Consider the following 26,978-nt stretch of genomic DNA (forward strand, 5'->3'; position numbering starts at 1 on the left):
TGTTGTAGTGTGTGTTGTACCGTGTGTGTTGTACCATGTGTGTTATACCGTGTGTGTTGTAGTGTGTGTTATACCGTGTGTGTGTTGTACCGTGTGTGTTGTAGTGTGTGTTATACCGTGTGTGTTGTAGTGTGTGTTGTACCGTGTGTGTTGTACCGTGTGTGTTGTAGTGTGTGTTGTACCGTGTGTGTTGTACCGTGTGTGTTGTACTATGTGTGTTATACCGTGTGTGTAGCCACACATTAACCCAGGGCAGGTGATATATGTGTAGGTCCGTCGGCTGGGGATGTGAAGTGTGCGTCTCCTAATGTTTACTATTGTACACCTCCCTCATTTATACCATTTCTTGTTATGGATTATATTTATTGTTTATGTACAAACATACATTATAGAGTGTGCTGCAGTGCAGACTGCATAGCGTTGTTTCCGCTCACCACCCACCCACACCTTGTTTTCTAACTGTTGTTTCCTGCAGGGGGTACTCGTGCAGGAGGTGGACGAGGGTCAGCCATGTCTCATGTGCAGGGACAAATGTCCCGGCTACAGCTCACATGTGTGGAGGTGAGTACACTTACAATGTACACCATCATTACTGATGTACACTTACAATGTACACCATCATTACTGATGTACACTTACAATGTACACCATCATTACTGATGTACACTTACCGTGTACACCATCATTACTGATGTACACTCCCCTCGTACATGTTTATAGTAATGCTTAGTACACCTCACCCAGTGCTTCTCTCAGTATTCATTACTTTGCTATGTTGTTAGAGGTAAGTACATATTACTGTAATGCTTGTACACATTTACTAATGTTTTGTATTGCTCTCAATGTACACACATGGAATATTGTTAGTGAAGGTGAATGTACAACTGATGTTTGATGTACACATTATCCATGTTGTTATGGTGTTTGGCTTTTGACCTATTTTGTTATTGATTTTAAAATTCTTTGGCGATGTGTTGTAGAATACACTAGTAACGGATATATTTTGAACAGTTTCTGTTTGGAAAGATAGTGTGCCATCAGAGTGTTCATTGTACTAAACTGTACATTTGTAGATTCTTGTTTTGTAGTCACAGTAAAGATGGGTCCACATTCTTAGAATAATTACATTAGGTTATATATTTTTGAAGAAGTCATGTTGGATGGTAGATGTTCTTGTACTCAAGTGCTGTACTGATGTACTCAAGTGCTGGACTGTTGTACTCAAGTGCTGTACTGATGTACTCAAGTGCTGGACTGATGTACGTAAATTCAATTATTCTTTTTCATTATAGATATTTGGTAGATGTGTCATGATCATTCATTAAAGGAACTTTCAGAAAAAAGAGCAGCGTGCTGTAGTGTTCACTTTGTGTACACCATCATGAGAGCAAGCTGCTCACCTACGTCCAGCCTCTCACGAGAGATGTTGCTGGGACACACATAGTCACGTGTTGTGTGGTGTGGCGGTGAGGAAAGTTACAGTTCGTTGGGTCGAAACCAAGTTGTGGGATGAAAGGAACTGGGGACGTGGGTGGGTGTTGATGGTGTGCGGGGTAACGACTGTGTCTGAGGTATGAAGAAAATTGGAAATGGAAGAATAGTGGGAAAAGAAAACGGAAAGTAAGCGATCCAAGGAAGCTTGAATGGGAAGAGGAAAGAAAATGGGAAGTGGGAAGTGTAAAGAGACGAGAGACTGATGGTTTCACAGAAAAGGAAGTGGAAAGTCAGAGAAAACTCGGGATTGGACGCTACGAGAACTGTTGCCACAAACTTACAGATTATGTCATCAAACTTGGATCATGTGTTGCTGGTCATCTGAGGTGGTAGTGTTGCCACGCCTCCCCGGGCGACGTAGGTACGTAGCCCGCATGGTACAGCCACGCTGCTGCTGGTGTGTGTGTGTGTGTGTGTGTGTGTCGTCTTGATGCAGGAAGCACCCTCACTTGTGTCTTAGTTGGCTGAGTAATTTTTGGTTTTTACTTGAGTAGTTTCAGAAGGTCCTGTTGTTTGTTGGCTATGATGGTTAGTCGATATATATATATATATATATATATATATATATATATATATATATATATATATATATATATATATATATGAATCATTTATTTATATGTATATAATGACATGCATGATAACTATGTCGGTGTGACAGATATTGCGTTACTTGGTGACGTCATGGGTAACGTGAGAGAGAGGTTGTTTACATTACGTCTTGAGGGTTTGACTGGCCTCAATGAATGACTGAGTGCACCGGGGGGGGGGGGGGGTCCCCCCTCCCCTCTGTTGAAGGACGTTGTCAGTGAAGACTTTCTCATTAACTCATCGTTGGTTGGCCACATTAACTCATCGTTGGTTGGCCACATTAACTTGACCATGTGTTTGCTGTTAAGGTCGTCCCCCTTAATTATGAATGATCACTACAGTGCAGTAACTCTTGCTGTAATTCTCCCAGGGTTACGTCTGTATTGTGTATCATAACGCTACCGTTACATGTGTAACAACGGTGTGTGATCTTTCCACCTACCATAACCCCGCACTGTAACACTCCTAATTGCCAGTTATTGCAGCTAACCCTTTGAGCACGACGAAACGACCCTTGGGTAGAAAAAGGCCTGGTCCGTACACCTGCCGCATGAGGGTCAGGTCAGAGGCCAGGTCAACATGCCAAGGGTCGTACCGTCATGCTCAAGGGTCGTACCGTCATGCTCAAGGGTCGTACCGTCATGCTCAAGGGTCGCACCGTCGTGTTCAAGGGTCGTAGCGTCATGTTCAAGGGTCGTAGCGTCATGTTCAAGGGTCGTAGCGTCATGTTCAAGGGTCGTACCGTCATGTTCAAGGGTCGTAGCGTCATGGTGAAGGGTCGTACCGTCATGTTCAAGGGTCGTACCGTCATGCTCAAGGGTCGCACCGTCGTGTTCAAGGGTCGTACCGTCATGTTCAAGGGTCGTACCGTCATGTTCTAGGGTCGTACCGTCATGGATCGTACCGTCATGTTCAAGGGTCGTAGCGTCATGGATCGTAGCGTCATGTTCAAGGGTCGTAGCGTCATGTTCAAGGGTCGTAGCGTCATGTTCAAGGGTCGTAGCGTCATGGTAAGTGTAGGGATAAGGCCCAGGTAGCCAGCGGTGGTGAGGGTTCCGGTATTGTGGCAGGTGTGTGTGGACGAACACACGCCATAACTTCAGAGTTGTGGCGCTGAGTCCTGCTCATAATTACAAGTCTGACCTTTACCAGTGGCTTCTGGTGGTAATGGTGGTGATGGTGATGGTGGTTATCATGTTGAGTCGTAAGGTGGGTGGAGAGGTGGTGGTGTCGGAAGGGCCCCAGTTTTGCGCACGAGGCAGCCCTTCGATGCTGCCAACCTGACAATAAAAATGATAATGGTATTGAGCGACTGCCGTGTGTGTGTGTGTGTGTGTGTGTGTGTGTGTGTGTGTGTGTGTGTGTGTGTGTGTGTGTATGTGTGTGTGTATGTGTGTGTGTGTGTATGTGTGTGTGTGTGTGTGTGTGTGTGTGTGTGTGTGTGTGTGTATGTGTGTGTGTGTGTATGTGTGTGGGTGTGTGTGTGTGTGTGTGTGTGGGTGTGTGTGTGTGTGTATGTGTGTGTGTGTGTATGTGTGTGGGTGTGTGTGTGTGTATGTGTGTGGGTGTGTGTGTGTGTGTGTGTGTATGTGTGTGTGTGTGTATGTGTGTGGGTGTGTGTGTGTTTGTATGTGTGTGGGTGTGTGTGTGTGTGTGTGTGTATGTGTGTGTGTGTGTATGTGTGTGGGTGTGTGTGTGTGTGTATGTGTGTGGGTGTGTGTGTGTGTGTATGTGTGTGTGTGTGTGTATGTGTGTGGGTGTGTGTGTGTGTGTGTGTATGTGTGTGGGTGTGTGTGTGTGTGTGGGTGTATGTGTGTGTATGTGTGTGTGTGTGTATGTGTGTGGGTGTGTGTGTGTGTGTATGTGTGTGGGTGTGTGTGTGGGTGTGTGTGTGTGTGTATGTGTGTGTATGTGTGTGTGTGTGTATGTGTGTGGGTGTGTGTGTGTGTGTGTATGTGTGTGTGTGTGTGTATGTGTGTGGGTGTGTGTGTGTGTGTGTGTGTATGTGTGTGGGTGTGTGTGTGTGTGTATGTGTGTGGGTGTGTGTGTGTGTGTGTGTGTGTATGTGTGTGGGTGTGTGTGTGGGTGGGTGTGGGTGTGTGTGTGTGTGTGTGTGTATGTGTGTGGGTGTGTGTGTGGGTGTGGGTGTGTGTGTTGTGTGTGTGTGTGTGTGTGGGTGTGTGTGTGTGTGTATGTGTGTGGGTGTGTGTGTGTGTGTATGTGTGTGGGTGTGTGTGTGTGTGTATGTGTGTGGGTGTGTGTGTGGGTGTGGGTGTGTGTGTGTGTGTGTGTGTTGTGTGTGTGTGTGTGGGTGTGTGTGTGTGTGTATGTGTGTGGGTGTGTGGGTGTGTGTGTGTGTGTATGTGTGTGGGTGTGTGTGTGTGTGTATGTGTGTGGGTGTGTATGTGTGTGGGTGTGTGTGTGTGTATGTGTGTGGGTGTGTGTGTGTGTGTGTATGTGTGTGGGTGTGGGTGTGGGTGTGTGTGTGTGTGTGTGTGTGTGTGTGTGTGTGGGTGTGGGTGATGATGAAGCCATGATGTGGATGATGTCTTCGTTCAGGAGTCAGGCCTGGCTCAGGTCTGGCTTACCACCAACACAACACCTCCATCCTTCACCACGTATTAAGGGCCCAACGATGGTACCGTCATGTTCAGGGATGGTACCGTCATGTTCAGGGATGGTACCGTCATGTTCAGGGTACCACAGGATATGTGACGTCAGACGTACATATAGAGGAATGTGAAAACATTTCCTCGTGTATTTGTGGTGTCAACATGTTGGGTGTGGAGAGCAGAGGTTGGGTTCAGGAAGTACGTCCCTGGCCACACTACATCACCTTCCCTCCCTTGATGATCATATATATTGACAGCGGATTATGTTACCCTAGCACTCCCACTTGATGGGCCTCTTTCAGCTTCAATGCTGCTACACTCCGCACAGGAGCAGGGAAATGATGGACTTGATGGTGAGGTCCATGGTGAGAGTGTACTCCTTTCCGTCCACTGAGCCTGACCCACCTTGGGTAGGTAGAGCCTCTCTGGGTATGAGGCCAGGAGACGGAGTGAGGGCTCGTCCATCAGTATACACGTTGAGGACATTCACAAGGGAGGAATGTTGTGGACATGAACCTACCTGGCTGTTTCTGACAGGCAGACTTGGTTATTTGTGGAATGTTGCCTTCCCAAGGTGGGCTATGTATATATGACGGTCAGAGCGAGTATGTCAGTCCCATACAGTGTATTAAGGTTGCGCAGCCATCAGACGGGTTGTGTGGAGTTGTGAGTGATATATATAAGGTTATAATGGAGGTCAAGGATAGGTGGACGGTTAATTATAGTGTAGGCGATGTTAGTAGGTGAAGTGGAAGGATAAAGTCACATTACGGTGTTGGTGACGTGTTGATGTGAGATAACATGACTGACTCACGTGACACACACACACGAGAACAACAACAACAACACTGCTGACATTCATTGTTTGAACTGTGTGTTATTACAGTGGCCACGGCCTACAGAGCGCCGCTTGTACCTTCACACAATAGTACGTCACCCTTGACGTACCAGGCTATAAACAAGAGCCTGTGGCCTTCCAGTGTTTTGACAGTGATTTAAATATTTGTTGGTTGGCTTGAGGCCTGGGACAGCCAGCTGCCAGGTTGTGATGGCGCAATGCACCTGCTGCTGCTGCTGCCTTGTGCTCAAGACCAGGTATATGTGGCCTGGGTTATACTGGTCAGGTTAGCTGAGTATGTTATGTTGGTGGTGCTGGGGTAGATCTGGCCTGGGTTATATTGGTCAGGTTAGCTGAGTATGTTATGTTGGTGGTGCTGGGGTAGATCTGGCCTGGGTTATACTGGTCAGGTTAGCTAAGTATGTTATGTTGGTGGTGCTGGGGTAGATCTGGCCTGGGTTATATTGTTGGCCAGTCTGGTGTGGCTCTTCTCGTAGTACCTCCCAGCTACCCGAGGTGGACCGACCACAGTATCAGCGCCCCTGTTATCACCTCCTGCAACCCTACTTTGCGTTGGCTTCCCCGTCTCTCTCCTGCCTTGGAGCGTTATGTCTCCGTGTCATATGCTGCCTGACAGCGCCCCCTCCACGTCTACACCACTGTGGTGTAATCCTCCCCCACACACATACACTACCCAGTTCCTGTATGGGGGACTCTGGCATCGTGAACTACTGTTTTCATGTGGCAGCCGCCATGACAGCCCATCTTCACCCCAACATTGAATCCTTTCCCTGTCTTTCACACACAAGATATTCGTACTTCCTTCTTCAGACTGTCCTAACTCAACGTAATGAGGGTATTGTCAACTCATTATTCCTATCTACCGTTTATTCTTTATCTTAATTCTGTTTTTGGATGTCCTTATGTTCACACCTATTCGTGCAATGGGTCTCAACTTCACCCGTGAACAAAGTAAATCACACCTTTATACGTTAAGACAGAACTGTTCATCAAGAACAAAGTGAACCTCATCTCTACGTTAAGACAGAACTGTTCATCAAGAACAAAGTGAACCTCATCTCTACGTTAAGACAGAACTGTTCATCAAGAACAAAGTGAACCTCATCTCTACGTTAAGACAGAACTGTTCATCAAGAACAAAGTGAACCTCATCTCTACGTTAAGTCAGAACCTGAGGCACGTATGTCCATGATCACCTCGCCTCACCATATCACACCAGACTGCCAACATCCTTTTAACATTTTCTGAGATATCTGACCCTCTGTGGCTCCACCGCCACCTTGAGTGTGACTACATCCCCGCATGCCACACATTCTTCGCCTCTCCAATCCTCTAATTTTCAGACCATATGCAACGTCTTCCCTGCAGCACCATCGCTCACCCAACAGTAAACGTTCTCCATTATCTTTGTGATGAACGAAACTCGTTCATTATCGTGTGTACTTCTCGTTTCGTGTCCTTCCTGTACGTTTTCTTTTTTTTGTGTTTTGGCTGTACTTTCCACTCCTCCATCATATGTCATGCTCGCTGTACCTGTAGTTCTTAGCTACAGTAGTTCTCTTGATCTGTCATCACACACGAGAGAAAAAGTGGGTGAGACAAGACAAAAATCTTCGTGGCGTTGTAAGTCAATGTTTTTATCCGTTTTCTGCCGACAGTATTGTGCGAGGGAGACTTGAAGCCGCTCTGGCCTGGGCAGGAAACGTGGAGGCCAGACACGCTGGTGTGAACATGAAAATCTTTATTGTCTCACTAAAGTGTTTGTATGTCACGTTGTTATATATGGTTGTGTGTCATGAACAGATCTCACAACATTGTTGTGTTTCATGAACAGATCTCACAACATGGTTAGGTTTCATGAACACATCTCACAACATGGTTAGGTTTCATGAACACATCTCACAACATGGTTAGGTTTCATGAACACATCTCACAACATGGTTGTGTGTCATGAACATAACAATGTCACATAAACGTGAGGTGATTCATCGTCAACATTATCTGAGGAGAACAGTCATTAAGTCGTTAACTTGAACGCTCAATATTCTTGCCTCTGACGGATAGTTATGATGGACTCTACTGGTCACAGCCAGCGATTGTTGACCAGGTGGCGTGTGTGTGTGTGTGTGTGGATTGTAGCCAGGTTCACGTCCACCATCCCCGGCCACGTACGTACGTGGGAGGGACGGGACGCCGGGTGGGTAGGTGAGGTGTGGCAGCAGCTGTGCAGGTTAACCTTGCCTCAAGATCTGACTCCGTCATCATCAGCAAGATTTTTGTGACCCTCTCCCATGGTGGGTGGTGTTATTATTACCTCTCTCTCTCTCTCTCTCTCTCTCTCTCTCTCTCTCTCTCTCTCTCTCTCTCTCTCTCTCTCTCTCGTGCCACAAGTGGAGGGAGACGAAGCCTTATTAGTGTTGGTGTGCTAGTGACGAGGGAGCCACGAGGTTTGCCCCCTTGCTCTCTCTGTAGAGAGAGAGAGAGAGAGAGAGAGAGAGAGAGAGAGAGAGAGAGAGAGAGAGAGAGAGAGAGAGAGAGAGCATGTCCTACCTACGTACGTAGTTGGTCAGTAATAATCGTACTCTACCAGCCGTTCCAGCTTCCCTTCACTGTATCAGCTGGCCACACCCTCTCTCCCGGATCATGAAGCCGTAGACACATGTTCACTACTTGTCTTCGTCCTCTGTAGCTTTCGCTTCATCAACACGGTAAACATCTGCCATAGTGTGTAGGGTTTTATCGAACATATGTATTTAGTAGTTGTCGTTTTATCGACCAGTTACCACAGAATCATCTGTGATTGTCCAAAACATGTTTTGGACGATCACATGTTTACCAAATGGCTTCCTAGCTTCGTCTCTTCGATGTATATCAACTGACTGTTATATTCCTCTCTTGTGTATCCCATAATGATGTGATTATTACACGAAAGTGCACTTGGGAACTTTTCATGTTTCATTTTCCCCGTGGACTCATAGGAATATTTTGATCACGCGCAAAATTGTGATCCTTTCCAATATATATATATATATATATATATATATATATATATATATATATATATATATATATATATATATATATATATATATATAAGTGGCACGTAACCCAGAGGGACAGAGCGCTTCAGGAACGCCAGCAAGTCATATCTTTGACCTAAAATGATTTTCTTTTTTTCAAGTTGTGAAGTTGAAGCTCTCAGAACCTCTTCGTCCAAGTGCCGAGTGTGTTTACGTCACTCTGAGGGTGGAGAGTGCCTCTGGCGTGGCACTTGCAGGGAAGGTGAGTGTCGTGACGTGGGAGAGGGAGGAGACGTGGCCTGGATGGCAGGGTCAGACACATGTATGGAAGGTGAAGGAAAGTGACAGATGTATTGAGAAGAAATGATGTGTTAACCTCGTAAACAAGTCTCATGTAGTGATGATGTTGTGACCATTATGGTAACACAACGTAAACAACTCACCTCCCGGCCCACACTAGATGTAGGTCCTGATGATATGAAGGTCACAGGTCACTGATGCCTGGTGTGAAGGTCACAGGTCACTGATGCCTAATATGAAGGTCACAGGTCACTGATGCCTAATATGGTCGCAGGTCACTGATGCCTGGTTTGAAGGTCACAGGTCACTGATGCCTGGTATGAAGGTCACAGGTCACTGATGCCTAATATGAAGGTCACAGGTCACTGATGACTAATATGAAGGTCACAGGTCACTGATGCCTAATATGGTCGCAGGTCACTGATGCCTGGTTTGAAGGTCACAGGTCACTGATGCCTGGTATGAAGGTCACAGGTCACTGATGCCTAATATGGTCACAGGTCACTGATGCCTGGTATGAAGGTCACAGGTCACTGATGCCTAATATGGTCACAGGTCACTGATGTCTTCGGTGACAGTTCATGTTGAGGATCACACACACACAAGTCGGTTGATGTCCTCGTGTTACATCATCTTTCTTATTGTTTGTTCTTCTTCTTCCACATCGACTGGGATAAGTTTCCTTCTTCCATCATAATGTATATTTTCCCAGCATCTTGGCCGCCAGCCATCACCAGAGGTACAGACCTTCAGTAAACAGCAAACAAATGTTAATGTGTTTACATATTGGTTTGGTGAGAATGTTGCAGCTTGTGTCTGGACGTGTTTCACACCCACAACTTGGTCTCCCTTCAACACGTGACTCACTATATATAACTTTTTCTCTTGTTACAATATCCTCCTGTCAGAAAATGATATGTTTGTATATTCCAGCTGTGTGAGACACATCACAGAAACCGTCTGTAAACAAATTACCCTCACGTGCTTCAAGAAGACATTAGCCAACTGTAATTAGGTTGGAAATATGATACCTTGGTTTAATGACTTGATTTGGTCATGACAGTGTTACGCGCGCTCGACTGCTGTATACTGTAAGGTTTGGAAGTATTCAGAAAACATACGAATACACCGACGTATGTTCAGGAGACAAGATCAACATTTCTACCATTGTTCGAACCCAGAGTTTAGGTTGTAGGTTAGGTTAGTTAAACCCCTGAGGTTGGAACACTGCATGTGAGGTTGGTGATTAGTGAACGCTAGGGGTGCAGTCAGCCCCGTGTGTGGGGCGAGGTTCATGGCTGAGGTTTGTGTTGTGTGTGAGGTTCGGTGTTGCCTTGATGGAGGTACAGCACGTCGAAGCTTGACAGCTCTACCTTCTCCTGTCTTTCCCAATAACTATGACGTGGCACAGTTCACAAGACATATTTTTCACTCGCTCCAAAATTCCGTTTCATCATTTTCTCTTGTTTCAATTAAGGCTCAGCCTTGATGTGCACTTCTGCCCGTGACTGGAACCTTCAACATAAAAAGAATTGTAGATGTGTGGGAGGAAGGCATGGACGTGTGGGCGTGGGAATGGAGGTGTGGGCGTGAGAGAGAGTGATGTGGGCGTGGAGGGAAAGGGTAGGTGTTGGTGGTGGTGGTGGTGGGGGGGGGGGATTTGTGTGGGCGTGGGTATTATAGTGGAGACGAGGGGTAGTGTGTGGTGTGGAGGGAGGGAGGGAGGGTTGGCTGGGTAGTGGTGGTGTTGTGGCATCAGTGCCACCCTGGCTCTCCCTGGGGACGAAGGTGCCACACTCACCCGCTGCCCCACCACCACCACCCACATACACAGTGCCACACACGTACAGTGCCACACACCAAGTGTTATACACGCACAGTGCCACACAACTACTGTCATACACGCACTGTGCCACACACCAAGTGTCATACACGCACAGTGCCACACTGCGGTACTGCCACACACCAAGTGTCATACTCTAGTATACTCAGTGCCACAGTTAGTGCCACACATAGTATAGCAGTGCCGCAGTGATAGTGCCAGACACTGCTTCAGTGTCAGACAGAGAGTTTGCCAAACAGTGATAGTGCCATAGCAGTGATGTAAAAATAATCAACAGTGATATTGCTACTCGGTGTCACACACCCAGTGTTACATTCCTGCAGTGCTTCAGTGAACACAGTGTCTTACATTGCAATATTGTGTCACTGCCACACACTTAGTGCCTTACACTGCCGAATACTCAGTAGTACTCACGTTCACTGCTACACACAGTGCCACAATAACACACATACTGAGTGTCACTCACTCATTACCACAGAGTCGTTCCACACACACACACACACACACACACACACACACACACACACAGTGCCACGCTGAGTGCCTCCCTCACCTGTGGCACTCACCTCCCTGGGCAAGACTGGTTGTCGTTCACACCAGGTGACACTCGTAATACATGGCACAGTAACCTATGATTTAGCTGTTGACGGGATATGTATGTATATATATCTAGTGTTGTGAACTGTGATGTGAGAATTGTGGTGACGCTGAACATGGTGTTGATAAAGGATTACGAACATTCCCTCAAGTTTCTACGGGGAAGAGTGGACCAGAGGTTGCAGGAAATGTTCATACAAGTTATTGATTGCTTCTTGAGGGACTGATGATACACGTGTGAAGCTCCAGCTTTATGTTACGTGTGGAGTGAGATGTCACAGTGAGCTGGCGTGGAGTCACACACGATATTTACACGCCAGAAGAACGTGTTGCTCGCCAAGATCAAACGTATTTGTTGTGTTCGGGACAGAAAAACAACAATCAAGAAAGTTTTGTTACGTCTTATCTGAGTGTTGTTTACTTAGATTAAGTGTTTCAAGTGTTCAATAAGACCAGGAATATTGACTGAAGGCCAGAGAGGGTTTTCTGAAGCAATACTGTGAGTGTTGAAGGAATGTGAAAGCAGGAAGTGCATCACAGCTTGCAAGCAGACCAGAAATGCTATGATGGTCGTGCACAGGTTGTGCTCTCACGCCGCCTTGTGACAAAAGTGTTTTGCTTTGTGAGTCAGAAAACCTTTGTTTACTGTGAGCAAAACGTGTTCTCAGAATGCTGTGGAACAAATAGTGTGAAGCCGTGAAATACCAAGATGTAAATTGTTAAAAAGTTTATTTGTTATTTGTTAATGATTTACAATAAACAAGTTAATCTCTGTATGTAACGTGAAGAAGGAACAGTCATGCCTTTAATTCCCGTAGTGTGAGGTAAGGTCGTCACCTTTAACAACGTATTTAACATCATAATGGAATTTTTTTGTTTTGTTTCCAAAAGAGGGAACAGAGCAGGGGGCCATGTGAGGATATTCCCTCAAAGGCCCAGTCATCTGTTCTTAACGCTACCTCGCTAATGCGGGAAATGGCGAATAGTATGAAGTATATATATGTATATATATATATATATATATATATATATATATATATATATATATATATATATATATATATATATATATATATATATATATATTATCGACAAAAATATAACAACATAAGAAAATGTTTGGTAAGAGGTGACATCTCTGAAGTTGAAGTAACAGATCATATTCTTAGTTTTGATGTGAGGGAAGTATTGTCGTGCGTCCAGGCTTATCTGTGTCTCTGTAATACTTCCAGAATTAACCTGGATGATATCGACACTTGTTATCTTGCTTATCATAATGTTAATTAACCTGGATGATATCGACACTTGTTATCTTGCTTATCATAATGTTAATTAACCTGGATGATATCGACGCTTGTTATCTTGCTTATCATAATGTTAATTATCTGATTGTGGTTTCTTGCATAATCATAAATGATGATAATTACTTCTTTAATGTGGATGATACGATTCATCGTTAATCGCTCCTGTTAATCCTCGTTAATTACTACTAGTTATTGGGTAACTGGTGGAGTAGATGTCTTCCTTGGTCAGTCTTTAAACATGTGTTCATCATCCATTGATGATCCACTTACATACTGGGAAGCCTTATTGACACATTAATCTTGTGAAGTATTTTCATGATCAAGGTTAATCCATTTCATCCTTTTCATCCAGGTTAATCACTTGGTTCATCACACACGCGCGCGCGCACACACACACACACACACACACACACACACACACACACACACACCTGCGTGTCTGGGATCGCGTGAAGGTGAGTTGTGTGGTGATCAGGTGATGGTGAGTGAAGATGACAGGGAGACAGTGAAGGCAAAGTGACTCATCTTTAGGATGAAGTGATGAAGAAGTGTGAGGTGTGAGGGCAGCAGGAGGTAGCCTCCCTCACAGGTGTGTTGTGAGGTGAGGAAAGACGCAGGAGGCAGATGCTGTGTCCTCACGTCACAACACAACCTTCATCATCACACACTGTTTACTGATAACTTATATATACACTTTATGTTATATATATATATATATATATATATATATATATATATATATATATATATATATATATATATATATATATATATATATATGGAGTATGATACGTTAGAAGGTTATAATAAGACGATCATATATTTTTCAACCTTGAGTTCTGTGTGTGTGTGTGTGTGTGTGTGTGTGTGTGTGTACTGGTTTTGGCTTGTCATGAGACCTTTTTATGTCATGATATAGTCTCTCTCTCTCTCTCTCTCTCTCTCTCTCTCTCTCTCTCTCTCTCTCTCTCTCTCTCTCTCTCTCTCTCATATATATATATATATATATATATATATATATATATATATATATATATATATATATATGTATATATATATATATATATTATTATTATTATTATTATTATAATCGGTATTTCCACATCAGCGAGATAGCGCCAGGAAATACACGAAGGAAGACTCACCCACTCATATACACACATATATACATACTCGCACATACACGTACATATGCATACATGTGCATATCAACATACACACATATACATACACAGACACATACATATATACACACGAACATATTCAAGCTTGCTTTCATCCATTGTCGGCGCCACCTCGCCCCACAGGAGACAGCATCGCCACCCCTTGCGTCAGCGAGGTAACGCCAGGAAAACAGACAAAAAAGAAAGGCCACATCCGCTCACACTCAGTCTCTATCTGTCATGTGTAATGCACCGAAACCACAGCTCCCTATCCACATCCAGGCCCCACAGACCTTTCCACGGTTTACCCCAGACGCTTCACTTTCCCTGGTTCAGTCCATTGACAGCACGTTGATCCCGGTATACCACATCGTTTCAATTCACTCTATTCTTTGCACGTCTCTCACCCTCCTACATGTTCAGGCCCCGATCGCTCAAAAAAATTTTCACTCCATCCTTCTAACTCTAATTTGGTCTCCCGCTTCTCCTTGTTCCCTCCACCTCTCACACATATGTCGTCTTTGTCAAATTTTCCTCACTCATTCTCCATGTGTCCAAAACATTTCAACACACCCTCTTCTGCTCTCTCAACTACACTCTTTCTCTTACCACACATCTCTTTCACCCTTTCATTACTTACTCGATCAAACCACCTCACACCACATATTGTCCTCAAACATTTCATTTCCATCCACCCTCCTCCGCACAACCCTATCTATATCCCATGCCTCGCAACCCTGTAACATTGTTGGAACTACTTTTCCTTCAAACATACCCATTTTTGCTCTCCGACATACCGTTCTCTCTCTCCACTCATCCTTCATCATGTATATCAGTGTATACATGTGTATACAGATGCCAGCTTGTGTTATGGCAGCTTGGGAACCCCAGGAATGAGGTCATAGCCCAGTTAAAGTGTTTTTGGGTTACATTACTGATGGTTAGCTTCACCGAGGGAGATACAACACATTACTGATGGTTAGCTTCACCGAGGGAGATACAACACATTACTGATGGTTAGCTTCACCGAGGGTGATACAACACATTACTGATGGTTAGCTTCACCGAGGGTGATACAACACATTACTGATGGTTAGCTTCACCGAGGGTGATACAACACAGGTTAGCTTTGTCTGGGGACAGCCTCCTCTTGGTTTGGTATTTCTGAGGAGGTTAGGTTAGGTTAGGTTAGGTTAGGTTAGGTAGTTTACCCTAGTTTAGTTGTATCGGGGTTGTTTACTCTGGGTTAGGTGTATACAAGGGTAGTTTACCCAAGGTAGCTGTATGTAGGGGTAGTTTAGATGTGTGAGAGGGTAGTTTACCCAAGGTTAGCTATATGTAAGGGTAGTTTAGATATGTGAGGGGGTAGTTTACCCCAGGTTAGTGGTATCTGGGGTGTGGTTTACACCATGTTGTATGGTCTCCTCGCGGTCTCTGGGGTTATTTATATCATGTATGACTCTGTATCCTCTCACGGATTTACACTCAAGCATTTACTCCTGAAGGTGTTTACGGCGAGGGTTTTTTACACGTCTGTTATTTACCGTCTGGGTTATATCCGTTCTTGTGTGTTCATTCTCTCTCTTTTTCTATGTACATTCGATACACATTCGGGTTTTTGTTTTCGCCGAGTGTTCACACGTGTGTTTTCACTGGATGTTTATAGTTCTAAGGTGTTTACAGTGAAGGTACTTACATTGGATTATTTACACCAAGAACGTTAAGTCTTGAGTATGTACAACGGGTTGTTTATGCTGGCGTCTTGTCCAGAAGTACATGTGGTCTGCGGTATATGTGTGTGTGTATGTGATGTGAGAGGGGGGGGTATATATATGTGTGATGTGTGGGATATATATTTGTGATGCGTTTTTGATTTTCCAGAAGAAGGAACAGGGCCCAAGTGAGGATTTCCCTCAAAGGCTCAGTCCTCTGTTCTTAACGCTACCTCGCTAATGCGGGAAATGGCGAATAATAATATGAATATATATATATATATATATATATATATATATATATATATATATATATATATATATATATATAGGTTGATTTGTATTTTATTTCTTCATTCATGGTTACCTAGGACCCGTGAAAGAGCTGGTGTTACCTGGGAGTTCCCTGAAGGTCCACGCCGTACCTCCAGCTGGAGACGTTGATTAAAATGTAATGTGTGTGTGTGTGTGTGTGTGAGAGAGAGAGAGAGAGAGAGAGAGAGAGAGAGAGAGAGAGAGAGAGAGAGAGAGAGAGAGAGAGAGAGAGAGAGAGAGTTTCCTCGTGCACAGGTAGAGAAGCAGTGTGACCTGCCCAGTGCCGTAGGACGAGTATGTGAGGCAGGAACATACGTATCTAATGACGCTTTTATGGTCTTGAAGATAGTGAGGTGACGCTGGCCTGAGTGCTGGTGGGATGAAGTGTTGGGGGGAGTGGAGGGGAGAAGGTTGTGTTGGGGGGAGTGTAGGGGAGAAGGTTGTGTTGGGGGGAGCAGTGGGCAGATAATATGGGGTTATCGCCGGTGAGGTGTTCTTGAGAGTGTGTTGTGTGGTAAGGTCACATCACCAGAGTGTGTTGTGTGGTAAGGTCACATCAGTAGAGTGTGTTGTGTGGTAAGGTCACATCACCAGAGTGTGTTGTGTGGTAAGGTCACATCACCAGAGTGTGTTGTGTGGTAAGCTGATGATGCAGTGGTGGTGTGGTAGTGGTGGGGGGGTCATGCGATACTAAGGTGTGGGGGTGGGGGGGGCGGTGAAAGGCTATTTAAAACACTTGGTGAGCACACGCTGACTCTCTCTCTCTCTCTCTCTCTCTCTCTCTCTCTCTCTCTCTCTCTCTCTCTCTCTCTCTCTCTCTAGTAGTAGTAGTAGTAAGTGGTGGGCAGCCACTGACCAGGAGCCACTACCCGCCTTGGCATGGGGAGGGTTAGTGGTGACTGCTGCATATTGAGTCATCACTTCAGTTACTGTCAAGTGTCATTCCTTTTGGCCAAGTAGCTGTCTTATCTTTCTGCCTCGCTCATAGATGGTCTGCTGGCTTTCACTCATAGTGTCTTCATCTCTCTCTCACACACACACACTTAACCTGACGTAACTCACACGAGTCGTACTTGGTCGTAGCTATACTCGTGTGGTGAGCGCTACGCGGTGCTGTAAACCAAAGTTTGATTTGATATTCCCTCCTGATCGTTGCTCATACTTCCGTCTGTGATTAATTGACAATTTGATCAATGAAATGAATGAATTGATAGACAGGTGAACAAACTTGTGGTCTTCTGTGGTGTAGCTGTTAGCGTTGCTGACGTACGACGTCACGTACGAGGCCACCTGGGTTCGAATCCCGGGCGCGGTATACAGTGGACCACAGATGATGCAGCTGTTCATCCTGACCTCTGGACTGGTCCATAATTTAGGCATCAGAAAATTAAAGATAGACGTAGGTGTACAATTGTATGGCTCCTGTTGATGACTGTATTGCTTACAAGTGCAATTATGATATTTCCATCATCAGGTTTTCTTAAGTATCAGTAGTGTAAGTGGCAGTTTGATATGAGTCATGTGTTAAGTATCATCAGTGTTGTAAGTGGGAGTTTATGTGTCTCATTACATTGGGGTAATATGAGGGGATATTAATAACAATATGAGGGGATATTAATAACAATATGAGGGGATATTAATAACAATATGAGGGGATATTAATAACAATATGAGGGGATATTAATAACAATATGAGGGGATATTAATAACAATATGAGGGGATATTAATAACAATATGAGGGGATATTAATAACAATATGAGGGGATATTAATAACAATATGAGGGGATATTAATAACAATATGAGGGGATATTAATAACAATATGAGGGGATATTAATAACAATATGAGGGGATATTAATAACAATATGAGGGGATATTAATAACAATATGAGGGGATATTAATAACAATATGAGGGGATATTAATAACATTCTTAGTAATAAGTCAAGATTATGTATTCTATATTTTATGAGGAAAAGTTTATGTAGCTTTTTTGTGGTTATTTTTTAATTACGAGAAACGTAAGTTCCCTGAATCTATAAGTAACCTGATATGGATGGATTGGATTTATAAGTGACGTAAGGGGAAAGTGAATGAACTTATACAATACATTGCTGTTAAGTAAATTTATAAGTAGCCTAAATCGTGAATGTAGATATATAGTTACTTTCTAAGTAGCTTTTCCATTGATTGACTTCCTAGTATAGTTATAAATATCAACCTTATAAGGCAATAAAACAATTGTTCTTGAACTACCTTAATGCCACACGAAATAAGGCCGGAAATAGCATGTACACGTTGCAAAACCCTCGGGTAAAGTGAAACGGCCTCTACGTGAGGTGGTATAACGGCGAAAGTAGCGTGCAGTTGGTACTATTATCCCAGTTAGGGGTGGACGGTCTTAGGTAAGGGTGGACTAAGGGTGAAGATCGCATGGTGGTGGTGGGCCAGCTAGGGGAGGTTGGTGGGGGTATGAATGGTGGTATTTGTGACTGGTTACCTCGAGGCGACGGCAACAATGGAATGTCCTGGCTACATCATACATCAACATTGTACCACGTGATACACAAGATCTTCTGTTGTCTCCTGTTGTGTCCTGTGTCTCCTGTTGTGTCCTGTGTCTCCTGTTAACGGAAGGTAGTTAACTCGTGCGTGTGTGTCTGTATGTACCACAAGTGTCAGGGTACAGTACCTGGGCTCGTGTGTGTACGTACCATGACGTCTCGTCGTCCATACTAATGTACCGTCAACTGTCGTAGATATGATGTGTGTTTACCCACCATCATGTACAGGTCTGACCCACCATCATGTTCAGGTCTGACCCACCATCATGTACAGGTCTGACCCACCATCATGTACAGGTCTGACCCACCATCATGTACAGGTCTGACCCACCATCATGTTCAGGTCTGACCCACCATCATGTACAGGTCTGACCCACCATCATGTACAGGTCTGACCCACCATCATGTACAAGTATGACCCACCATCATGTACAAGTATGACCCACCATCATGTTCAGGTCTGACCCACCATCATGTACAGGTCTGACCCACCATCATGTTCAGGTATGACCCACCATCATGTTCAGGTCTGACCCACCATCATGTTCAGGTATGACCCACCATCATGTTCAGGTATGACCCACCATCATGTTCAGGTCTGACCCACCATCATGTTCAGGTATGACCCACCATCATGTACAGGTATGACCCACCATCATGTTCAGGTATGACCCACCATCATGTTCAGGTCTGACCCACCATCATGTACAGGTCTGACCCACCATCATGTTCAGGTATGACCCACCATCATGTTCAGGTATGACCCACCATCATGTTCAGGTATGACCCACCATCATGTTCAGGTCTGACCCACCATCATGTACAGGTCTGACCCACCATCATGTTCAGGTCTGACCCACCATCATGTTCAGGTATGACCCACCATCATGTTCAGGTATGACCCACCATCATGTTCAGGTCTGACCCACCATCATGTACAGGTATGACCCACCATCATGTACAGGTCTGACCCACCATCATGTTCAGGTCTGACCCACCATCATGTACAGGTCTGACCCACCATCATGTTCAGGTATGACCCACCATCATGTACAGGTCTGACCCACCATCATGTACAAGTATGACCCACCATCATGTACAGGTCTGACCCACCATCATGTACAGGTATGACCCACCATCATGTTCAGGTCTGACCCACCATCATGTTCAGGTCTGACCCACCATCATGTACAGGTCTGACCCACCATCATGTACAGGTATGACCCACCATCATGTACAAGTATGACCCACCATCATGTTCAGGTCTGACCCACCATCATGTTCAGGTCTGACCCACCATTATGTTCAGGTCTGACCCACCATCATGTTCAGGTCTGACCCACCATCATGTTCAGGTCTGACCCACCATCATGTTCAGGTCTGACCCACCATCATGTACAGGTCTGACCCACCATCATGTACAGGTCTGACCCACCATCATGTTCAGGTATGACCCACCATCATGTACAGGTCTGACCCACCATCATGTACAAGTATGACCCACCATCATGTACAGGTATGACCCACCATCATGTACAGGTCTGACCCACCATCATGTACAGGTATGACCCACCATCATGTACAAGTATGACCCACCATCATGTACAGGTATGACCCACCATCATGTACAGGTCTGACCCACCATCATGTTCAGGTCTGACCCACCATCATGTACAAGTATGACCCACCATCATGTACAGGTCTGACCCACCATCATGTTCAGGTCTGACCCACCATCATGTACAAGTATGACCCACCATCATGTTCAGGTCTGACCCACCATCATGTACAGGTATGACCCACCATCATGTACAAGTATGACCCACCATCATGTTCAGGTCTGACCCACCATCATGTTCAGGTCTGACCCACCATCATGTACAGGTATGACCCACCATCATGTTCAGGTCTGACCCACCATCATGTTCAGGTATGACCCACCATCATGTTCAGGTATGACCCACCATCATGTTCAGGTCTGACCCACCATCATGTACAGGTCTGACCCACCATCATGTACAGGTATGACCCACCATCATGTACAAGTATGACCCACCATCATGTTCAGGTCTGACCCACCATCATGTACAGGTCTGACCCACCATCATGTACAGGTATGACCCACCATCATGTACAAGTATGACCCACCATCATGTTCAGGTCTGACCCACCATCATGTACAGGTCTGACCCACCATCATGTACAGGTCTGACCCACCATCATGTACAAGTATGACCCACCATCATGTACAGATATGACCCACCATCATGTTCAGGTCTGACCCACCATCATGTACAGGTATGACCCACCATCATGTACAAGTATGACCCACCATCATGTACAGGTATGACCCACCATCATGTACAGGTCTGACCCACCATCATGTTCAGGTCTGACCCACCATCATGTACAAGTATGACCCACCATCATGTTCAGGTCTGACCCACCATCATGTTCAGGTATGACCCACCATCATGTACAGGTATGACCCACCATCATGTTCAGGTATGACCCACCATCATGTTCAGGTCTGACCCACCATCATGTACAGGTCTGACCCACCATCATGCTCAGGTATGACCCACCATCATGTACAGGTATGACCCACCATCATGTTCAGGTCTGACCCACCATTATGTCCATATCTGATACAAGGTAACATTTGTGTGTCTTCTTCTAACAGAGACTGGAACCCGGGAGATAGAGAGATGCAAGAGACAGGTAGAGAGACATATGAGAGAGATACAGAGATATGTGGAACACTGAGAGAGATATGAGATAGTATAGTGGATGATATACGAGGTTCACGGGTTAATTTTGATGTTAAAGTATCTCACTTATAGATTATCTATATTTTAGTAATAATTTGTAAAATATTTAATGTAAGTTATGAGGGTATGATTAATGGGGACCTTTGGGTAGGTGGTTCGTTAATTTTTCATGTTGGCTAACAATGTGTAAAATATTTGATGGTAGTTATGAAGGTATAATTGATGAGTGACCTTTGGGTAATTGGCTGGTCAACTCTAATGGATAAATGCTTGTTAGTTGAAGAGAGGATTATAAGGCTGTCAGTTATTGGATGATAATTATATGATGGTAATAATGATTTAGTATTAAGGTCAGGTAAAATGATTGGGATAATGATTTAGAAGCAGAAGGTATGATGATCGATTTTACAGTTTGTCGAAGTCGTTATCATCCATGGGAAGCAGAGGAGATTGATACCAGTTATGGCTATCATGGAATCACCTTCATCCTAACTACTTAGTTATACTGGATGACTGACCTCAGGCAATGATGGTGTGAGTTGTGAGTACGATTGATGTGTTACGGGGAGCCAGTTCCACACGTGTTGCCTCGTACCATAACCTGAGCACTGGGTATGATGGTCGTCCCGTACCATAACCTGAGCACTGGGTATGATGGTCGTCCCGTACCATAACCTGAGCACTGGGTATGATGGTCGTCCCGTACCATAACCTGAGCACTGGGTATGATGGTCGTCTGGTGTGTGGTCGTAACACCCAGGGTCGTCTGGTTACCCTCCTGTCATGGGGTGATGTCTCCTCACATTATACCCCGTCATTTCGGGTGAAATATTTGCGTTTGTGTGTGACCAGGAGGCTACAGGTGTGTCCCAGCAGTGCGCCAGTCAGGTGTGTAAGAAAGCTTGACATGTGTGGTAGTGTCATGCCTGTGGAGAGAGAGGAATATTTCTCAGATAAACAAACCCAGTTGACACGTAGCCTTGCGGGTGTAAACAGACGCCACACAAGCAGGAATAGCCAAGGAAAGCACCGCTGCTCGTTCTCTTTAAACGCGTCTACAAAGACGGTGGGTAAATGACGTTAATTAGATTCTCTTGTACAGGGTTTGTCAAAAGCTTTGTAAATATAGATTCCTTAATGTGATGACATTAATTAAACCTTCGTGCTCAGGCAGTGGGTTCTATCCTATTTAAATGCCTTTCTGGGATATGATTGCATCAGGCCTCATATAGACATTCAAACTTCCGGCATTTTTAAATCATTTTTCTCCTGATGCCATATGTATGTGAGTTTCATTATGAAGGCAGGAGTTGTGAGTGACGGAATCACCTGCAGAGGTTGTGGGACTAACGTGCCTTCAGGACTGTATTGTGTGGACAAGTTACACTTGTATCTGTGGTGTGTTAAGATGACGATGGATCACTGGTTCCCGTCTTACTCTTGGTCAGTTTAATGTCAGAATATTGGGGTATTGCTTTTGTGTTTTGCATTGATGTGTTGTTTACTTTAAAACATTTCTTCCAATTGACACACACACACACACACACACACACACACACACACACACACACACACACACACACACACACATATTGCATATAGTATCAGCAGTGTTATATGGCTGCGAGGTATGGGCTGTAGAGGATGATGTGTGAACAAGGGTAGATGTTGGAAATATTTGAGGACAAAATGTGGTGTGAGTTAGAATGATCGAGGAAGTTGAGAGAGCAGAAGAGGGTGTGTTTAAATGGTTTGGACATATGGAGAGAATGAGTGAGGAAAAGTTGACAGACAGGATATATGTGTCAGAGGTGGAGGGAACGAGAAGTGGGAGACCACATTTGAAGGTGGGAGGATGGAGTGGAAAAGATTTTGAGTGATTGGTGCCTGAACATGCAGGAGGGTGAAAGGCGTGCACGGAATAGAGTGAACTGGACCTATGTTGTATACATGGGTCGACATGCAGTCAGTGCACTAAACTATCGTAGGCAAAATTTGTTAGCAGTTCCCTTTCCTGCCCATATGATAAAAATTTGATGACAGGCATAATCCCAGACCCGAACATCACCATCCGATAACGCTTGTTTACCAATGGCGTCTTCGCTTCGTCTCTTCCTTATATGTCAACTGACTGTTCTACGTCTCCTATCATCCTTGTATCTCCCCTGATGATGTGATCATTACACGAAAGTGCACTTGGAGATATATATATATATATATATATATATATATATATATATATATATATATATATATATATATATATATATATATATACCATAATGATGATAATCTGTTTTGATAATAGTGTTGGCAGAGATTCTGATGGCAGTGAGGGTTGTTGTCAGTGATGGGAGGGAGTGATGGTAGTGGTGGTGGCAGGGTGCATCAGGCCAACACTCTTGACACACTTCCTGAGGTTGGCCTCGTCTGTAAACATCATGTGTTCTTGCTTACCTCCCTATATCTTGCTGTTGTCATGTCTGATACTCTCTCTCTCTCTCTCTCTCTCTCTCTCTCTCTCTCTCTCTCTCTCTCTCTCTCTCTCTCTCTCTCTCTCTCTCTCTCTCACACATACGAACATTATTATGTGAGGATGTATATATCAGAGACTTTGCCATACTACCCACGTATTCCCTGCGTCTCGTCGAAGGCGACCAAAAGGGGTGATCGAAGGGGGCTGGAAATCCTCCCAGAGACGGGAGCCAAGTGAGGATTTTCCGTCTATGGCTCAGTCATCTGAGGTGATGTGGTTGGCTGAGTCACACTGGTGGGGGAATATGAATATCTATAACCTCTTCCCCCACCCCAGACCTTGAAGGAAGTCCCCTGACGTTCTGAGACTATACAATACGTGGAAGGTTTATTTTGTGAGATTATGATGTGCTGACATCGGCCTGGAGAAGTGTGGGAGGTGCTGTAGTTGTGCAGGTGTTTGTGTACACTCGAGCCGTCAAGACAGACAGTTTGTAGGAAGACGATTTGCAAAAGTTCACTGTGCGAGGAAAGAAGTGGATATGATAACGGTTCATCCCAGTGTGGCGGGTCTCCAAACTGGAAGTGTGGGAAGCAGCAGCCAGTTATGTATCACGGGTCAAGGGCTTAGTGGACGAGACGCCGGCACACTGCTGACGAGAGTAGTGACCCGTACTGTACCTGTAGAAGATGGAGGGTCAGCATGAGGGAGAGACAGGGACGATGTGAGAGATGAGTTAGTGAGGCGGAAGGCGGGTTCACTCCGCTCAGGGAGAGGTGGAAGAGGAGCCACTCAAGGTATATGAACTGTTCTCCACAATGTTCACGTAGTTCTCCACGTTGTTCATGCTGTTCTCCACAATGTTCACGTTGTTCTCCACGTTGTTCATGCTGTTCTCCACAATGTTCACGTTGTTCTCCACGTTGTTCATGCTGTTCTCCACAATGTTCACGTTGTTCTCCACGTTGTTCATGCTGTTCTCGGTGGAGACTATATTTCCACGTGAGTATAAAGAGGTCAGGAGGAAGATAATGCTGTTATGCTTCTCGGGGAAGATCGGGTCATGTGAACGGCCTCCGGGGGTAGAGAGGGGTCTCAGATATGTGAAATATTTACGTCGTGTGTTTAATGGAGGAGATGGAATGGATGATGAGATGTTGGTAAGTGGCCGGTCGAGCTGTGAGGGAAGAGGTGTTGGGTATGTGAGTTTACAGCGGCTAGAGGTGAGTTATAGGGTGATGAGTCTGTGAGTTTACAGCGGCTAGAGGTGAGTTATAGGGTGATGAGTCTGTGAGTTTACAGCGGCTAGACCTAACCTGTGAGGGATGATGGATACATGAGTTTACAGTGCTAAGTATCGCTGTGAGGTGAGGTATGAGGGGGGTGCGGATGTGAGTACAATGGCTAGAGCTAAGATATGAGGTGGACGTGTGTATAGCCGGCTGGTGTATATAGCAAGGTAAGGCTCAATATAGACGTGGGTATAGCCGGCTGGTGTAACCTGGCCGTTGGAACCTGTTTACACCATCTATTTCTGCTTTGTTTACATTACTCTAGTAATCAGCTGATGGTTTGTTTAAATTATGGTGTTAAGCAACCATCTGTGATGGTTAGGTTAGGTTAGGTTAGGTTATGGTGTTAAGCAACCATCTGTGATGGTTAGGTTAGGTTGAGGGGGGTTGGGGGGGGTTTGTCCCTGATCGGGGTCACGTTAGGGCGCAGTAGGAGAGTTTGTGGCTGACGTGGTGGTCGGGGTTATTAAGTCAGGGTCATTATGTGGTTAACACCGGGTGAAGGGAATGCATTGAAGGAAGGAGGGGGAGGAGGCAGGGCTAACAAGAATATACATTGATTTCTGTATTGATTGAATTTTTTGTTGTTGCTTGATCGCCGCTTCCTGCGTTAACGAAGTAGCGCCAGGAAACAGAGGAAGAGAGATATCCATTCACACACACACACACACACACACATATATATATATATATATATATATATATATATATATATATATATATATGTGTGTGTGTGTGTGTGTGTGTGTATGTAAATAGATAGATATATAGACACGTTTACATATTCATACTTGCTTGTCTTCATCCATTCCTGGCGCCACCCCGCCGTACAGCACCGCCATCCCTGCGTGTATATGTCTTCTATATTTATGATGACGTAGTTGTACTGTCCGGGGGAGGGAGTCTTACACTCGTGGATCCTCATCTCTTGAACTTTCTTCCTCGTGAAGTAAACTTTAGATATTTCTATACTGCTAACTTTTACGTTTTTCAGTTGATGCAGTTATACATTATCCTCTTAAGAAAACACAACAACAACTTTATGTCCTTTGTATTGAGCCACCTGACCTGACCAGCCCAGGCCAGCAGCATGGTGGGGTCAGGTCACTGTGGTGCCTCATTGTCAACATGTAACTGGTTGCGTCACGTGACGCCGCCAGGTGGCAGGTGTCGCGTCTCGTCTGTTCTCGATGGTGGGTAGATATGTTGGCCCCGACCGGCCCCTGGTGCTCAGCATCTTCACTTGTTTGTTCTACTGTGGCACGTCACAGTGAGGTGGTTGTGCCTCCTGACCAACCCTGAGGGCGTAAGCCAGCAATGGTGTGATGTATGTGCTGAAGAGTTGATCAACAGGTATTGAGCCACATACAAATTGTTAGCCACTCTCAAAATACTACTGATGTACACGGTAGGTGTGTGGACAGGTTCAACACTGTGTTGATCCCCAGATCTTTCACACTGGTGTATTCCTGTAGTTTCTTCCCCTGATGAAAGCAGCGATTGAAGTGAGGCCTTCTTTCACTGTCTCCCATCTTCATTAGGTTACACTTCCTCATATTCAGTTTCACCATCCATTTGCCAGACCAGCTTTGAAGTGTGTGCAGGTCTCACTGTAAACTGATGATGCAGTAATTATCATTCTTGACTTCTCCCATAATCTTGGCATCATCTGCAAACATACGAGTCCTGTCCATGATACACACACACACACACACACACACACACACACACACACACACACACACACACACACACACACACACACGTGCGCCAAGAACAGCAGTGGGCCCATGACCCTGGGACTGAATAACCCTATAATATCAGTACGTTACCGTCACCTGAGTAGCAGTGTACAGCTGCTCTGGGTCGCTGTACTGCGTCAGGAGAGAGAGAGAGAGAGAGAGAGAGAGAGAGAGAGAGAGAGAGAGAGAGAGAGAGAGAGAGAGAGAGAGAGAGAGAGTTCTACAGTCCTGGGTCTTTATGTTATCATCCTGACATATGTGTGTCGTTGGTGGACTGGAATGCTCCCGTGTTCTGCAGATACATCGCTCATGGGTGAGGTTG

The 26,978-nt window shown here is 45.0% G+C and overlaps 1 protein-coding gene across 4 annotated transcripts in view; it reads left to right on the top strand.

Annotated features, from left to right (window-relative positions):
- The window catches only part of Lmpt (four and a half LIM domains protein limpet), a 316,740-nt gene that overhangs the window by 29,833 nt on the left and 259,929 nt on the right, over positions 1–26,978 (top strand). For 2 of the 4 annotated variants that reach the window (XM_071693229.1, XM_071693230.1), the window contains exon 2: positions 476–561. In XM_071693229.1, the coding sequence (XP_071549330.1) occupies positions 476–561 (86 nt within the window). Of the gene's footprint in view, positions 1–475; positions 562–10,633; positions 11,375–26,978 lie in introns of those variants that run through there. The other 2 variants (XM_071693232.1, XM_071693231.1) reach the window with 2 other exon arrangements.

This window comes from Panulirus ornatus, chromosome 55, assembly GCF_036320965.1.
Source record: "Panulirus ornatus isolate Po-2019 chromosome 55, ASM3632096v1, whole genome shotgun sequence".
NCBI classification, from domain to species: domain Eukaryota; kingdom Metazoa; phylum Arthropoda; class Malacostraca; order Decapoda; family Palinuridae; genus Panulirus; species Panulirus ornatus.